General features: G+C 31.6%; 2 protein-coding genes across 9 annotated transcripts in view; one reads left to right on the top strand and one right to left on the bottom strand.

Annotated features, from left to right (window-relative positions):
- LOC143054975 (F-box only protein 9-like) overlaps nt 1–9,426 on the top strand; it is a 30,499-nt gene extending 21,073 nt beyond the window's left edge. For all 5 annotated transcript variants that reach the window (XM_076228076.1, XM_076228081.1, XM_076228080.1 and 2 more), the window contains 7 exons: nt 1,228–1,289; nt 1,713–1,798; nt 2,941–3,054; nt 3,508–3,626; nt 4,569–4,685; nt 5,224–5,303; nt 5,678–9,426. In XM_076228076.1, coding sequence (XP_076084191.1) covers nt 1,228–1,289; nt 1,713–1,798; nt 2,941–3,054; nt 3,508–3,626; nt 4,569–4,685; nt 5,224–5,303; nt 5,678–5,792 — 693 coding nt within the window. In that variant the 3' untranslated portion in view covers nt 5,793–9,426. The remainder of the gene's footprint in view (nt 1–1,227; nt 1,290–1,712; nt 1,799–2,940; nt 3,055–3,507; nt 3,627–4,568; nt 4,686–5,223; nt 5,304–5,677) is intronic.
- Nucleotides 9,427–11,614: 2,188 nt separating this feature from the next.
- The window catches only part of LOC143054974 (prolyl endopeptidase-like), a 54,160-nt gene continuing 47,085 nt past the window's right edge, over nt 11,615–18,689 (bottom strand). For 3 of the 4 annotated variants that reach the window (XM_076228073.1, XM_076228074.1, XM_076228072.1), the window contains 3 exons: nt 16,647–16,803; nt 12,588–12,656; nt 11,615–11,756 (listed from right to left, as the gene is read on the bottom strand). In XM_076228073.1, coding sequence (XP_076084188.1) covers nt 11,691–11,756; nt 12,588–12,656; nt 16,647–16,803 — 292 coding nt within the window. In that variant the 3' untranslated portion in view covers nt 11,615–11,690. Of the gene's footprint in view, nt 11,757–12,587; nt 12,657–16,170; nt 16,301–16,646; nt 16,804–18,689 lie in introns of those variants that run through there. The other variant, XM_076228075.1, reaches the window with a different exon arrangement.

Here is an 18,689-nt window from a genome sequence, read left to right as displayed (position 1 = left end):
CTATGATAACACTTTATAATTACAATAAAGTAGTGTCACTATGATAACACTTTATAATTGCAATAAAGTAGTGTCACTATGATAACACTTACTATGATAACACTTTATAATTACAATAAAGTAGTGTCACTATGATAACACTTTATAATTGCAATAAAGTAGTGTCACTATGATAACACTTTATAATTACAATAAAGTAGTGTCACTATGATAACACTTTATAATTGCAATAAAGTAGTGTCACTATGATAACACTTTATAATTACAATAAAGTAGTGTCACTATGATAACACTTTATAATTACAATAAAGTAGTGTCACTATGATAACACTTACTATGATAACACTTTATAATTACAATAAAGTAGTGTCACTATGATAACACTTTATAATTACAATAAAGTAGTGTCACTATGATAACACTTTATAATTGCAATAAAGTAGTGTCACTATGATAACACTTTATAATTACAATAAAGTAGTGTCACTATGATAACACTTTATAATTACAATAAAGTAGTGTCACTATGATAACACTTACTATGATAACACTTTATAATTACAATAAAGTAGTGTCACTATGATAACACTTTATAATTTAGTGTCACTATGATAACACTTTATAATTGCAATAAAGTAGTGTCAGTAGTGTCACTATGATAACACTTTATAATTGCAATAAAGTAGTGTCACTATGATAACACTTTATAATTGCAATAAAGTAGTGTCACTATGATAACACTTTATAATTGCAATAAAGTAGTGTCACTATGATAACACTTTATAATTGCAATAAAGTAGTGTCACTATGATAACACTTTATAATTGCAATAAAGTAGTGTCACTATGATAACACTTTATAATTACAATAAAGTAGTGTCACTATGATAACACTTTATAATTGCAATAAAGTAGTGTCACTATGATAACACTTTATAATTGCAATAAAGTAGTGTCACTATGATAACACTTTATAATTACAATAAAGTAGTGTCACTATGATAACACTTTATAATTGCAATAAAGTAGTGTCACTATGATAACACTTTATAATTGCAATAAAGTAGTGTCGCTGTGTTTGGACAAAAAATGTTAAAAATCTTAAATAACTTGATATTGAAAAAAATAATTGTAGAATCTAATGTCATCAAAACAAAAAAATAAAAAATGTATTTTGTTTGGGTTCAAGAAATGAAAATTTGCCTTGAAAAATTGACATGTATTTTAGGTGAGCAGAGGGTTCCATATTTGTGCCCGAGATGATGGAATATGGAGGCAGATTTGTTCAAGGTAGAGTGTTACCTTAAGTTATACATTATAGGGGCCTCATTGGTCACATGTTTAAGTAACAGTAATTATATGTCAACAATTGGTTTTCAACAAGGAGAAAATCCAGCACCTGGAGGCTTGCTCCAGCCGGTCCCTTAACAAAAATGTGTTCTAGTTCACCTTACATGTATTGTTCGATTTCAAAATTTTGTTTTTATTGTTGAATAGATTTCTAGATTTCTTAACCTCAATAGTTCGTTCATCTTGCATTGATTATGGACTACATGAGTGATGTGTTTAAACACATTATTTAGAAATTATCAATTATAATAGAATTCCTAGAACAAATATTTTTATACCCCTTTGGTCATGGGGTTTTATCCTTAAACATGTTAAACATGTTAAATATGTTTATAGCCTGAACAGTATAATGACTTTTTTCAGAACCTGGGGCCCAAACACTGGGAAACTGAGAAAGTATGTCTCCTGGAGAAACATGTTTATTAATAGACCACATGTACTGTTTAATGGTAGGTAAAAAATCAGCTTTAGAAACAGGGTTCGTTAAGTATGACAGGACTTCTCTTTTAGTGGTTGGTGGTGTGGTAAGAGTCCTACCTGAAGTGTTAGAGATATCCTTCTGAGTCAAATCTAATTTCTTGTCGATTAATGAGTAAAAACAAATACAGGAAGTTAATTAATGAGTGAAAACTACAATCGTAAATACATCAGATATTTTTCGAATATTTTATCTCTCAAAGAAAGTGAAATCATAATAACAATATAGGAGTATTTTTAGTTCAAACATGAGAGGGTTTGTTGTTTAGTTCAAACATGAGAGGGTTTGTTGTTTAGTTCAAGCATGAGAGGGTTTGTTGTTTAGTTCAAACATGAGAGGGTTTGTTGTTTAGTTTTTAGTTCAAACATGAGAGGGTATGTTGTTTAGTTCAAACATGAGAGGGTTTGTTGTTTAGTTCAAACATGAGAGGGTTTGTTGTTTAGTTCAAACATGAGAGGGTTTGTTGTTTAGTTTTTAGTTCAAACATGAGAGGGTTTGTTGTTTAGTTCAAACATGAGAGGGTATGTTGTTTAGTTCAAACATGAGAGGGTATGTTGTTTAGTTCAAACATGAGAGGGTTTGTTGTTTAGTTCAAACATGAGAGGGTTTGTTGTTTAGTTCAAACATGAGAGGGTTTGTTGTTTAGTTCAAACATGAGAGGGTTTGTTGTTTAGTTCAAACATGAGAGGGTTTGTTGTTTAGTTTTTAGTTCAAACATGAGAGGGTATGTTGTTTAGTTCAAACATGAGAGGGTTTGTTGTTTAGTTCAAACATGAGAGGGTTTGTTGTTTAGTTCAAACATGAGAGGGTTTGTTGTTTAGTTCAAACATGAGAGGGTTTGTTGTTTAGTTCAAACATGAGAGGGTTTGTTGTTTAGTTTTTAGTTCAAACATGAGAGGGTTTGTTGTTTAGTTTTTAGTTCAAACATGAGAGGGTTTGTTGTTTAGTTCAAACATGAGAGGGTTTGTTGTTTAGTTTTTAGTTCAAACATGAGAGGGTTTGTTGTTTAGTTTTCCAAAAGGTATGAAAAATGAAAAGGGTGGAGTATTAGATTCTCAGCTGCTCATCTCTTCCACAAAATGATTCTTACCATTATCTATTTCTCTGTAACAGGTTGCTATATTAGTAGGACATCCTATATGAGAGTAGGAGAGAAGAGTCTGGACTCATTCTACAAACCATGGCACCTTGTGGAATATTTCAGATACATGAGATTCTTCCCAGACGGTAAGTTGATATCTAATGCTAAAACATTGTTAAAAAAAAAAATGTCTGAATTTTAAATCCAAAATTTTTGTCTATGATATGAAGGAGTTCTACCCCCTTTGATTAAAAAATGTGGTTATATATAGAACTGTGACAGTTTGTCAGTGCAACTCTTCTGAAACCACACAGCAAGATTTTATGACACTTTGTAGATAATTAAGACATGCTATGCAAAAAAAAATATGATTCAGTTTCTTTCTTTCTTAGAATTATGCCCCTTTGAATTTAGTATTTAGGCATGATTTACTACTACAACAGTTTGCCAGGGCAACTCATCTAAAACCACACAACAGAATTTCATGAAACTTTGTACATAATATTCGTCGTTATCTATGTATTAGTGTGTGATTATGTCAAAGTGCCTTCTGACCCCAATCTCCCCATTTATTAATGAAATAATATTTTGGTATTCAGGTGTTATGTTGATGATTTCCAGTTCAGAAGACCCCTATACAACACTGTCAAAACTGAGGTCCCAAAGTACCAGGGAGCAGGGACTGTTGATTGGGCGTTACAGATTCAATGGAGACAGGGTGAGTCTAAGGGATTTTTGAAAACTTGTCTGTTCTGAGCTCACAGTGGCCTTTGATGCTACCTGATGCCCTGACTTGGCGTCCAGCAGCGTCTAGTGTAATCCATTTCACGAATCTTCTCCTGAAACTACTGAGCCAAAAAAATTTAAACTTTACCTGAATGTTCCTTAGGTTATCCAGTTTAAAATTTGTATCCGAAGTTTCGATTTAAAGTCGAAAAATATGGACGCCATGGCTAAAATAGAAGATAGGGGTCAAATGCAATTTTTTGCTCATATCTCAAAAGTTAAAGCATTTAGAAAACATTTGATGTAGGTAAATATGTTCAATAGGTTAAGTTCCATCAGCCCTGACATTTTAAGAAGGAATCTAACAACCCATTGTTGGGTTGCTGCGACTAAATTGGTAATTTTAAGGAAATTTTGCAGTTTTTGGTTATTTTCTTGAAGATTATTATAAATAAAGATAACATTTAAAAATCTTCTTCTCTGAAACTATTTTACCTGAATCTTCCTTAGGGTAACTAGTTTATATAAATTGTATCCAAAGATTTCATCTATCAATAAACAAGGCCGTCATGTATAAGAATAAAACTTAGGGGTCAAAATTCATCAAATGCAATGGTGTATGTAACTTTACTAAAGAGAAGTAATTTAATTTCTTCATCTGGTTCCATATTGAATTTTGATAAAACATGAGCTACACAATAATAGTTTATTACTCATATATATATATATATATATATACAGTTCATATTTTTTTCTAAAAACAGATAGCTGCAACAACAAAAAATAAAAAAAATTATGCATCATATTTAAAGGGTATTATGTTATTAAGGGATAGAACCATTTGTACCTCAGCTTTGGCATAGATTGTGAAAATTTTATGTGCAACTTTTTTTTAATCATATTTTATTATTGTCTTTTCATATTGCTATTGTAGATTACTTCTGTTTTGAAAAGAGTTAAAACAAAAGACAGCACGTTGAATTACTACCCACGAAAACGACAACCACGACAACAAGTAGATCCAAATGATATGGAACAAACGTTTCAAGTGGTAAGGAAAGCAAAACTTGTGAATACAGTGCTGCACCATCTTGTGAAAGATAGTAGTGGACCACCCCTACTACATTATTTTGACCAATGAGACCACCCCTACTACATTATTTTGACCAATGAGATCACTTCTGCTCGTCTGTTTATCTAACATTTTCTACATTTACAAGTGATTATTTTTAGGATTGATTTATTAAATGTAGTCATTTACAAGTGCAACCAATGGTAATCATCACCTTTTCTATAAAAAGCTATTTCTCAATCTGCTTAATTTTAAAAAGAAGATGTGGTATGATTGCCTTAGAGACAACTCTCAACAAAAGACCAAATTGACACAGACATTAACAACTATAGGTCATCGTACGGCCTTCAACAATGAGCAAAGACAAAAGACCAACTGACAAAGAAATTAATATTTATAGGTCACTTTATGACCTTCAACAATGAAAATCATACCATATCTTCTGTTTATATTATGTACATAATGGGATACATATTCATAGTTTGGAAAGATTTTTATTTGCTTTTTTATTTTCTAGGAAATGGAAATCCAGAACCACAAAGACAGATGTCATGCTAAACTTGTGTGGCTTCATTATTCTGTTACAACATGTTATAAGTAAGTAGAGACAAACCCCTCATTACACAAATATATCAAAGAGAAGATTCATACCACTCTTAACATTAAGGGATTGTAGCTGATCTTAAGACAGCAACCCAACTACACAATCAAACTATCAAAAGTTTGATCCAGCTCATGGGTTTTATTAAACTGGATTATTATAATTTTTTAAGTACTTGTTTTCCTTGAATTTTTTGCACCGGTTACCCAAGGATACAAGTCTATCAATGAAAATGGATTTATCCTAGATCTAGCATATTAGATATCACAATTGGATTAACGAAAAAAGTACATATACAGTATTTACAACTAGTTCCATCCTTGTTATTTAAATTGTTATAAACAAAATAATATAATTTCTCTTTTTTTAGGGCAACTGGACAGTTGAATGAAACCGATTTTGAACTAAACAACAAGAATTACCCCCCTTTGTTATTCTCTCGTGTTCTTAGTTACACTGCTGAATCTGAATCACCTCTTGAATGAAACAGATATCAGGATCATCTGAGCACTTTAACCCTGACAACTTGATCACTTGAATGTTTGAAGTAAAGCACCTTTGTGGAAAACACTTTATTCATAGACCTCGTTGATTTTCATGTTTTGTTTGGAACTTTTTATTTTGATAACTTTTAGGAACCTGCAGTAAATATGTTTTTGATTTATTTTAATTGATTATTATTTTATGTGTTATAACCAGATTTAACACTTTGAGTATGAATTACTATTGTAATATTGGATTGAAGTTGTAGATTATATCAGAGACCATTATTTTTTGTAATTTTTACAAAGTGTTATTTAGAGATGCATAAGCTTGATATATAAGATTCAAATTATATTATGTGATCGAGTTTGTTTATGAAATTTTCAAACGTCCCGAATAAATCTATCAAGCATTGATTAACATTGACACTATACAGTAATGTTTAAAATAATTAATTTTAGATTTTAATGGTTTTGACTTCCAGAGAATTAACATACTTATGCATGTGTATGATTTTAATTTAAATAATGTATTTAATTGTATTAGAATGTGACATGTATTGCATTTGTAATGGACCATGGAATATGCTTCAAATTGGATTTTCTTCCCTTTATCAGAAAAAGGCCATAAAAATGTACTCAATGGAGCATTACACATATATCTGATAGGTTCAATTATTAGTAAAGTATAACTTATATTGTTGATCAAGATATCTCAATTAGAAAATAATCTTAATATTTAATTTCTAGTTCAGTTCAGCCGGTAAAACCTCCATGTTTTCTTTTTATTAAATTCCTGTGTTATAATTCAATTCCACGTCTAAATTTTATTTTATGTGTTGTTTGTTTTTTTGTGTTAAGTTTTTGGCAGCAATCTATGGTGATTTCAATGGTATATTTTACAGGGAGATAACTCTGTAAAGTCAGCTAAACGTTTTAATTACGTTGTGTTGTAAAAGGAATATTAAGCTTCTCAATGATCAAAATTGGTGGTTGTCAAATTGCTAAATAACCAGTGTATTTTTTCTGATTAAACGGTTGGTTCAAAAAATTTAAAATTTTTATATTTTAAATAAAGTGTCAAAGTAAATACTTTGACAAAATTTTATGAAAATTAAACGAGCCAAATTAATTTTAGTGAAAGTGTTGGGTACCACCTTAATGTCTTTCACTATCATTTAGAAGAGTTTAGTTTTTTGAATCAAAAAGCAAGTTACTGTAAATTAAGAAATTTTTGCAAAGTTTTATGAGTACCACAAATGCAGCAGTAAAGATTTGCAATAATAAAAACTTGCATTCATAATTTCAGAATCATTTTTCTTTCTTTATTCACATTAATTATATTATGCATTTTTGCCAAATGTCAAGGATTTGCAATAATTAATGATCGCATTCATTTGTGAATTTACAGTATATACCTGTAATAATAAAAAGTGGCCGTTAACAGCAGGTGGTTGTTAAGACAGGTTTGACTGTAATGAGGGCCCTCATGGGGTTTTTGATTATGTGATTACTTGTCCGTTTTTTTTAATGATTATTTGATTATTAAGCCAAATATTTCATGATTATTTGATTACCTAGGACTGTATTTTTAGTTTATGATTATTTGATTACTAAAGATAAGCAAATATTTAATGATTATGTGATTATATTGGCAAAAAAATGGTGATTATGTGATTACTAGGACCCCCCCATGAGGGGCCTCTGTAATTCATTGTTTATATTAAACAATTTCCACATGGTTCTGTTCTAATAATATAATATATTTAAAGCAGCTGTTATATAAAGCAAGAACTATAGCATTGAAATCACTAGAGATATATCTGTATATATTTTATTTATTGTTACAATGTAAATATTTAGGTTTGAGTAATGCTTTATGTTTAGTTAATAATGAAAACATAGGTTATTAAATTGATGCTTGGGTAGTATTGCTTTGTTAACAGAATAATTTCAAATTTTCAATGATTTTGTTTGAATGTAAATTCTTCAATAGTTAACACAGTGGATCTCATTTTTTTTCTAAAAATGTATTCTATGTTATTTGATTGTCCAACAAAGGTATAAAACATCTGTTGTTGACCATTAGATGGTGGAAATGTGCTATTTAGGTGCAAATTATTATAAAGATTGACACTATTTTCTATTTTTATTTAAATAATTACTTAATATGTTATTTTCATATAACCAAATTTTGACTCTGGAAAATATAATTTATTATCAGAATATCCTGGTTCCTTGTTGAATAAGAGCAACCAAAAGAAGTAAAATCAAACATATAATTGGTGTATTATGGGGAAAAGTTTCCTGTTTTTGATGATTTGTTGTGTGTATCAAACAGTTAATTTCAAACCTAAACTGTAAAATTAATTTTACTTCTTTAGGTTGCTCTTACCTGACCGAGTACAAGGATGTCCTACCACAGAGTAGGTAACCTGTCTAAAAAATATAAACTCTGGAGTCAAAAGTCGGTAATATAAAAATAGACTATTTGAAATGTTTTGTTAATTTTGCATTAGAATGGTAATACAAACGTGACAGTTGTGTTCTAAATGTGACCTTGGACTAACTTGGTTTTAATGTAGCAAATATTCATTTATCATATATGGGTTAATTAATTTTGTACAGTAAAAGAATCTTGTACGTGGGTTAAGCTGAATAATATTATATATCTATACTGTAAAACAACTTATTTTCGTGGATACTTTATTTCACGTTTTACCCTTTCTTGACCATTTGGCGGTTATTTATATTCGGGATTTTCTGTCTTACTTGATGAAGTTTAATAAGGAATGATCCAAGTTTTACATATTTGCGACAATTTATATTCGCGTTATTTTTCTACTCGTGAGTCGCGAAAATAAATAGCTCGCGAAAATAATTTGGTTTACAGTGTCCTAATAAGAATTTGATGAAACCATCTTGTTTTATAATAATTGTATTGTAATTTAGTTTAAACATATTTATTTATAGTGGATTGGGAAACAAGTTTTGCAACTTATATTAATCCCTTTCCACTTTGTAATGTCTTGGTAATCTGAAATTCTAAATTTAGTTCAGTTTGCCTTAAAGGTCAGTGAATCTTTTCACAAAAAAATGTTAAAGAGAAATATTTTAAGAGTATATTTAATCCTGAGATTTTTGTAAAAAAAACTGTAATGTGCACATTATTTTTCAAACCTGACTTAATGTCATACACACATGCTTATAGAAATATTATGAACAATGTCATACACACATGCTTATAGAAATATTATGAACAGGTTAATAGATTTATTTTTTATTATCAATTATCTTTTGTGTCATATTCACATCTTTACCATCAACTATCTTTAATCAAAATTAAAGTTTTAAAGAAACAGAAAACTGACCTTTTAATAGATTCAACAGAATAGATTCAGATCCTTCAGTTAAGTGTGAACATGTGTATTTTAATGACAAACCATACAAGTGGGATTTATATGTTCTTTACAGTTTCTGCATTCCACCTTTGATGCTGTAAGTATCAAGGTTTTTAATGCAGCAATATTTGATATTGAATTTGTATTGAATTTTAAAGAACAGATTTATTTTGTTAATGCTGTTAAATTGTGTTAAAACAGGAAAGTTTTAATAAAGCATGGCAGATATCAGAAAAGTTTTAATTGTTTGTATACTTTAACATAGATCTTGGCAGTATTTGTAGCACTTAAAAACAAAAATTAAAACAACATGTTAAAAATTTCATGCGTCGGAAGCTCTTTTCTGGATTTACCTCTATCAGGAACACTCAATGCAGAATAATTGAAAGCCAATGATGTACATAAGAACAGAAACAGTTAAAGAGCTAAAAATAAAAAAAATAAAAGCCAAAGGTCAACTTTGACTGAGGAAGTTGGAACCTTAGTTTCTTTATAACTTCAAAATATATGAACAGACAATTTAAGAAAGGTTTGTTAAATATCATGTCAGTACCTAACAAACTTAAGTACTGACTACTGAGCTAATGAAAGAATGCAGAGGTAACGACCTAGTGCTGTTTAAAATGAAAACAACACGTTATAAATGTCATGCATCCAAAGCACCTTTCTGGATTTACCTCAGCACCAACTTGTGTCAATAATTTGTGTGATTGTTTGAGCTGGTCAGTTTAAAGAGAACCACTAATTGTAAGTCAACAATAATTATTATATGTTTTTGTGTCCAACATTATAAAAGCTGAATGTAGAAACTATATTTGCTAGTAACAATCCAATATAAGCTGGAGATAGGTTGTGCATGTTCCGTTTATAAAAAAAGAGAATGTTAACATTTAAATGTGAAACTAAGAGCCACCAGAAAGAACCACTTCAAAGACTGATTTGGCCCACCAAAAATTATTTTTTACACATTTTTTCCAACCAAGACGAAAAAAGAAATACTTAGAAAAATCTTTATAATTTGATATGATTGAAGGTGCTTGTCAGTCTGTTTATTGTTATATTCAAGTAAATATCTGGTCATATGACAATGGGCATTTCTGATGTCTTCTCAATCATGTCTATGATTAATTAGTCTGAAGTAATTGAAAATATGTAAGAAATGCTGATGTCACCATACTGGTCACTAAAGATACCATCACTTATGTATATGTATCTGGCAAACAGGAAATTGATATTTGTTAGTGAAATGCATCACATCATATAACAAGCACACATGAAACCAAATTTCACGAAACTTTGATTCGTATTTCCTTCGAAAAAATCATCTGTACTTCTAGGTGAAAATTTATATCCAACAAATAATAATAAATCCAGTATTAAAAAAACAAAACAATGGATTTTGATAATTTTAACCTTGACATGTTATGTAGGCACCTGTCATTAAACCATTTTTGACTTTGTCCGTCACCAGAAAAAACTTGTCAATTATGCAAGCCTTTATGACGTCATTTACCAGATAGAGGACATCTTAGTGATCGTCATTGTGCAGAGTAAACTAGAAATAATATTTTTTCTGTAGGTACTTAAGGCATCAGTGCTAATTGTCAATTATGAGAATTCAATTTACCGAATAATTCATGCAATATCACATCATAGTTTTCCAACCACTCCCTTGACATTGGAACTGAAGTGACGATGCCCCTAAATGCATAGAACTTGAAAGTTGTCTATTGTTTAAATCTTTTGTTGCCCTTTAGATCTCATTGGGTTATTTCTGTTGTTGGTTGCTATATCAATGACATATCCTTCATCTCTTTATGTCAAAAATGAAATAAACATTTTATTGATGAATCAACATGATTCCTACAATAAAGGGAACATAATCAGGTTCTAATATGCAAGCACTATCACTCCACTAGTTGCAACCTTTGTGACACTCATAACAGTTAAAATAGCTGATGTTGACTCATATTCACCAATCTCCAGTTTCAGATGTTTCACTGCTTTTGACCTAAATTTTTCACTAGTTGAAGTTTACAAAATAATTATCCTTTAAGAGTTTATAACATCAAGTATTTTCTGTCAGAATATGAAGAATAACAGAAAAACTTTTTATTTTCACCAATGGCGGACAAACTTGTTGGAATGTGACAAGATACATATATGGAAGATATAGCACAATGGTCTCTTTACATTCTATTATAAAAGCATTCAAGATAGCACCATGGTGCTTTAAGACCCTTGGGAGTACACTACATAACCCCTTAGTTGAAGAAAGGCAGACCCTTGGGAGTACACTACATAACCCCTTAGTTGAAGAAAGGCAGACCCTGGGGAGTACACTACATAACCCCTTAGTTGAAGAAAGGCAGACCCTGGGGAGAACACTACATAACCCCTTAGTTGAAGAAAGGCAACTAGTCACAGAGTATAGACATTTATTCCAAATACATCTTTTTTGTTTGAACGTTTATGACACAAATTACATTTTAGCTACTAGTCAATCTGTCCATTGTAGACCGATATACTGGAATATAAAGCAATAAACATCAGTCAATTCTTCTATCTGAAAATAGAAACAAATATCTTATTAATAAGATGTCTTTAACACTGAATTTAAATAATAACTTCCCAATCTCTTACAATTATTATTGATAAAATATAATGATTGTGAAAACAAAGATAAAAAGATTGCACATACTGAAATGTCTTGCATGATACATAATGTTGACATTTTTTTTTAGATAAAAATGAGTAGCACAGACTTGATGGTGATCAATAAAACATGAAATTGATTCATGTACAAACATGTATGTGTTTATCCCAACTGAAGAGCCTGTAAATCAGTGGTTATCATTTGTTGCTGTATATTATATTTGTTTTTCATTTTTTGTCTTGTACATAATTAGGGGTATTAGTTCTCTCATTTTAAATATTTTACATTTGTCATTTCAGGGCCTTTTTTATTATAGTGGGTTTAGCTCATTGTTGAAGACCTTATGGTTACATATAGGTACTAACTTCTATGTCATTTGATCTCTGAAAGAGAGATGTCTCATTACAATTCATACCCTATCTTCTATTTATAGTCAGCACCTTATTACAACTATGGATTGGAATTAACCTATTACAAATAGTGAGTGAAGAAGGGAAACTACTCCTGTTTACTGTAAAACAACTTATTTTCGCAGATACTTATATTTTCTGTTTATCCCTATCTAGTCTAATTCGTGGCGATTAAATTTTGCTATTTTCAAATTTACTTAATGTAGTTAAATAAGGAAAGGTCTATTAAGTTAAACATATTTGTGACAGTTTAAATTTGCTTTATTTTTCTAATCGCTAGCGGAAATTAGTTGGTTTACAGTATTAAACAATTGAATAAAAGAGTATTTACCACTTTAGCAGTAGGTTTGCCAGCTCCATGTCCAGACTTGGTATCCACACGTATAACTAATGGATTGGTCTGCAAATAAATAGATAGTATTTCAGTTACATTAAGTTAAAATTATAATCAATGTTTGATATATATTAAGGTGAGACTAGGATATCGCTTGATATAAACATGAGTTATTTAATTTCAATACAATAATAAATCCTTTGATAAGTATGTTATAACTATTTTAATTAAATATTGAGAGTGATATCCCATTCTCACAAGTTATGAAACCTATCAGTGTTCCAGCTAGGATTTCAAAAGGGCAGACTGCCAATCCTGAAAAAGGGCATTTAACGCATGATATAATATGAAAAGGGCATGTTTTAATAAAGATAGTAATCAAACATTGTGTCAATTAGTTAAATCACTGGTTATACAAGAACAACATCATATCCCATATAGAACTCTATCTCTCTACTTTTTAGGCTGAAAAACTTGTCAAGCAGCTTGAAGATTATAAATAGTACGTAGAAGATGTAAATATGATAAACAATATGGCGGCAGATTTTGTTATTTTCGTATAAAAAATGAGGGCAGTCAATGACAAATACGTCTGAATTTGCTACTTTAATAATTTATTTCATGGAGAACAAGTAAAACAATGTCAACACTTTTATTATGTTTAATTAAAAATTCCGCGAATCCTTGATATTGTCTTTTGCACATTCCAGTATGACCTCATATGTCCTTTTCCAGTGTCAGACATCAGACATTTTAAGACTTTTGTACGCTTCAGAATGTTAAAAAAAATGACAAAAAGAAGATATGTCAGGTTAAAAGTGTGAGTGTTTGAAAGTCATCAATGACCTGAAGAATAGCCAATGAAAATGCTGTAATCTTGTCTCATAGATAACAGGTCACAACCATAAGAGCATGAAGAGAATCAAGTTTATCAATTCATCAGGTAAAGGAATTTTATCCAACTTTCTGCTTTCTGTAACTGGAACCATTTTTCAATGGTGTTTACAGATTTTTTTTAAGTCTTCTGTCATAGATGTTAATTCATTAAGGCTATTATTATTATTGTTTTCAGTAATCAGCGGTTTTGAAATTGGCCATTGCTGTTGTCTGACCAGATCTAGTTCTATACACATCAATTTTAATTCTACAGGAATGAATCACCATAATACATTGACACACTGATGCATAGTAGTATGGCTTACATTTTGTACAAGATAAATGCATCCACCAAAAATAAACCATTTATCCAACAATTCATGCATTTAAATATTTATTGGGAAAGTGTATGAAAACTAGAGGCTCTAAAGAGCCTGTGTCGCTCACCTTGGTCTATGTGCATATTAAACAAAGGACACAAATGGATTCATGACAAAATTGTATTTTGGTGATGGTGATGTGTTTGAAGTTCTTACTTTACTGAACGATTTTGCTTCTTACAATTATATCTATAATGAACTTTGCCCATTAGTAACAGAGAACTATATTTGGTAAAAATTTACCTATATTTACCAAATTAATGAAAATTGTTAAAAATTGACTATAAAGGGCAATAACTCCTTAAGGGGTCAATTGACCATTTAGGTCATGTTGACTTATTTGTAGATCTTACTTTGCTGAACATTATTGCTGTTTACAGTTTATCGCTATCTATAATAGTATTCAAGATAACCAAAAACGGCAGATTGGAGGGCAGCAACCCAACAACCAGTTGTCCAATTTATCTGAAAAATTCAGGGCAGATAGATATTGACTTGATTAACAATTTAACTTCTTGTCAGATTTGCTCTAGATGCTTTGAATTCATAGTTATAAGCCAAAAACTGCATTTTACCCCTATGTTCTATTTTTAGCCGTGGCGGCCATCTTGGTTGAATGGCCAGGTCATCGGACACATTTTTCAAACTAGATACCCCAAAGATGATTGTGGCCTAGTAGTTTCAGTGGAGATTTTGTAAAAGATTACTTAGATTTATGAAAAATGGTTAAAGATTGACTATAAAGGGCAATAACTCCTAAAGGGGTCAACTGACCATTTTGGTCATGTTGACTTATTTGTAGATCTTACTTTGCTGAACATTATTGCTGTTTACAATTTATCTCTATCTATAATAATATTCAAGATAATAACCAAAAACAGCAAAATTTCCTCAAAATTACCAATTCAGGGGCAGCAACCCAACAACCGATTGACCGATTCATCTGAAAATTTCAGGGCAGATAGATCTTGACCTGATAAACATTTTTATCCCATGTCAGATTTCCTCAAAATGCTTTGGTTTTTGAGTTATAAGCCAAAAACTGCATTTTACCCCTATGTTCTATTTTTAGCGGTGGCGGCCATCTTGGTTGGTTGACCAGGTCACGCCACACTTTTTTAAACTAGATACCCCAAAGATGATTGTGGCCAAGTTTGGATTAATTTGGCCCAGTAGTTTCAGAGGAGAAGATTTTTGTAAAAGATTAATTTAATTTATGAAAAATGGTTAAAATTGACTATAAAGGGCAATAACTCCTAAACGGGTCAACTGACCATTTTGGTCATGTTGACTTATTTGTAGATCTTACTTTGCTGAACATTATTGCTGTTTACAGTTTATCTCTATCTATAATAATATTCAAGATAATAACCAAAAACAGCAAAATTTCCTCAAAATTACCAATTCAGGGGCAGCAACCCAACAACCGATTGACTGATTCATCTGAAAATTTCAGGGCAGATAGATCTTGACCTGATAAACATTTTTATCCCGTCAGATTTCCTCAAAATGCTTTGGTTTTTGAGTTATAAGCCAAAAACTGCATTTTACCCCTTTGTTCTATTTTTAGCCGTGGCGGCCATCTTGGTTGGTTGACCAGGTCACGCCACACATTTTTTAAACTAGATACCCCAAAGATGATTGTGGCCAAGTTTGGATTAATTTGGCCCAGTAGTTTCAGAGGAGAAGATTTTTGTAAAAGATTACTTTAATTAACGAAAAATGGTTAAAAATTGACTATAAAGGGCAATAACTCCTAAACGGGTCAACTGACCATTTTGGTCATGTTGACTTATTTGTAGATCTTACTTTGCTGAACATTATTGCTGTTTACAGTTTATCTCTATCTATAATAATATTCAAGATAATAACCAAAAACAGCAAAATTTCCTCAAAATTACCAATTCAGGGGCAGCAACCCAACAACCGATTGACCGATTCATCTGAAAATTTCAGGGCAGATAGATCTTGACCTGATAAACATTTTTACCTCGTCAGATTTGCTCTAAATGCTTTGGTTTTTGAGTTATAAGCCAAAAACTGCATTTTACCCCTATGTTCTATTTTTAGCCGTGGCGGCCATCTTGGTTGGTTGACCGGGTCACGCCACACATTTTTTAAACTAGATACCCCAATGATGATTGTGGCCAAGTTTGGTTTGATTTGGCCCAGTAGTTTCAGAGGAGAAGATTTTTGTAAAAGTTAACGACGACGGACGACGACGACGACGGACGACGACGGACGATTGACGCCAAGTGATGAGAAAAGCTCACTTGGCCCTTCGGGCCATGTGAGCTAAAAATTAGGAAGTTATACATTGTTTACACTTAGGACTTTATTCATAGACAACGAAAACAAAAGGACTGGTTAAATAATAAATAAAGATTTAAGTCAAAATCTGTTGTCCATGCATGACCAATCGTAAACTTGTGGAACTTCAACATATCCATAACTCTGGAAATAATAAATAAAGATTTAAGTCAAAATCTGTTGTCCATGCATGACCAATTGTAAACTTGTGGAACTTCAACATATCCATAACTCTGGAAATAATAAATAAAGGACTTTATTCATAGACAACGAAAACAAAAGGACTATATACTTCAATGAATGAAGGGGGACAACTCTATCATCATGGTCTCCTGTTAACACCAGTCAAGAGTACACCCAATAGTTTCCTGTTTTTCACAACCAACCATTACATGTTGTAATTCAGCTATATACTTCAATGAATGAAGGGGAACAACTCTATCATCATAGTCCCCTGTTAACACCAGTCTATAGTACACCCAAAAGTTACCTGTTTTTCACAACCAGCCATCACATGTTGTAATTCAGCTATATACTTCAATGAATGAAGGGGAACAACTCTATCATCATGGTCCCCTGTTAACAGTAGTGTTGCTGGGTATTGTGAATCTCCTTCTGGTACCTTTATATTATGCAGCGGTGAATACCTGTCAATACATTCATACTTTTAGATTCCAATAAGAAAGAAGATTTATTTTTTTTATTTTTTTTTGTGTTTTAATGCCCCGCTTATGGGCTGTTTTCTGGGGGCCAGTTTTTCTTGGTGGAGGAAGCAGGAGTGCCCAGAGAAAACTATTGACCTTCGATAGAAAAACTGACAATCCTAGTCAATTAAGATTGGAGTCGAGTACACCAGCACGTGTAGGGTTCAAACTCAAAGTGTTGACTGGCTAGTGATTACAGTAGTAACTATTTAGACCAATTGGCCATTATTGAAATGTAGAATCTTGGTAAAATATTCTGATAAATCATTACAATAGTTGTTTAATTTATACATTAATCCTACACAGGCTTCACGACAGGTGCCACATGTGGAACAGGATCTGCTTACCCTAATGAGTACTTGAGATCACCGCTAGTTTTTGGTGAGGTTCATGTTAATCAGTCTCTTTACTTTATTGTGTTGCGTGTACTGTTCTTTTTTTAGCCATGGCATTGTCAGTTTATTTTCAACTTATGAGAGAAAAAAAAATAGATGTAAAATGTGGGAGATAGAGTTGTAAATGTGGTATTGTATTACTAAGGACTGTTTCTTTTATACAAAGTGTTACAGAATTTCTGCATACAAATATCTGTATTCTCTTATTCTAAAGTCCAGATTTTTTTTTATATTAAAAAAAAAGTATCTGTAAATTCAAATAGTATCTTAGGCAATATAGGAAAGGTGTACTGACATAAGTAGTCTCTAAACACATTAGCTCCAAATGGAGCTTTCGTTAGTAGAAGCCATATTAACTATGTGTATCAGTGAGAAAAATGTAAAAGCATAAAAATATAGTATATATACCAATACACATAATTAACAGAGCCTGGTGATGTTTGATAGCCTGACCGGTTTCGGTCCAAAAAGGACCTTCATCAGAGGCAGAATGATGGATTAATGTTTGCACCCTATTTATATAGATATGGTAACCGGCGGTTGAGGTAACCGGCGGTTGAGTTCACCGGCGGTTTAATTAACCAGCAGTTCAGATTTAACTGGCGGTTCAGATTTAACCGGCCGTTGGTTTAACCGGCGGTTGGTTTAACCGGCGGTTGAGTTAACCAGCGGTTGAGATTTAACCGGCGGTTCAGATTTAACCGGCGGATCAAAGTTATCCAGTGGATAAATATAAATCTTGTTGATATCTAAAAAGGTTCAATTATCCTTTCAGTGGGATTTTCCATGGTTACAGTTATCTATATTTAGCTAATGTACATGTTACAGTAAACTTTCTTTACATGTTACGGTAAACTTTTCGACATTATACAGTAATCATTTTACCTGATGATATAGCCATGTTTGGGCTTTAGTTCTGGGTAAAGGGTGTTTTAATAATTCAAGAAGTACATGGTAATCATTTAGTCTTGATCTTTGGCTTATGATTCACCTAAATATCAAGTCTTGGAATAGTACAATGTATGTGTGGTAGTCATGTGATCTTAATATTTGGCTTATGATACACCTAAATATTAATTCTTGAAATAGTACTTCCTATTAGTCATGCAGTCTTGATCTCAGGCTTATGATACACCTGAATATCAAGTCCTAAAATAGTAATTCATGGTTGTCATGCAGTCTTGATCTTTGGCTTATGATACACCTAAATATCAAGTCTAATAATAGTATTGCATGGTAGTCATGCAGTCTTGACGTTTTAGCTTGTGATACACCAAAACATCAAGTCAAAACTATTACCCCCCCTTAACCAAACAAAATTTGGTAAAAAGGGGGGAGGGGGGGGGGGGGTTCTTATTGAGAATGCTTCATTTAAGCCTTTAGTACTCCTTTTAAGATCAAAGGTAGACGAATATTAATCCTCAGTGTTAAAAA

The sequence above is a fragment of the Mytilus galloprovincialis genome, chromosome 12 (genome assembly GCF_965363235.1).
Source record: "Mytilus galloprovincialis chromosome 12, xbMytGall1.hap1.1, whole genome shotgun sequence".
NCBI lineage: Eukaryota > Metazoa > Mollusca > Bivalvia > Mytilida > Mytilidae > Mytilus > Mytilus galloprovincialis.
The sequence above is the reverse complement of the archived record's forward strand: the minus strand, read 5'-3'. Positions and strand labels throughout refer to the sequence as shown.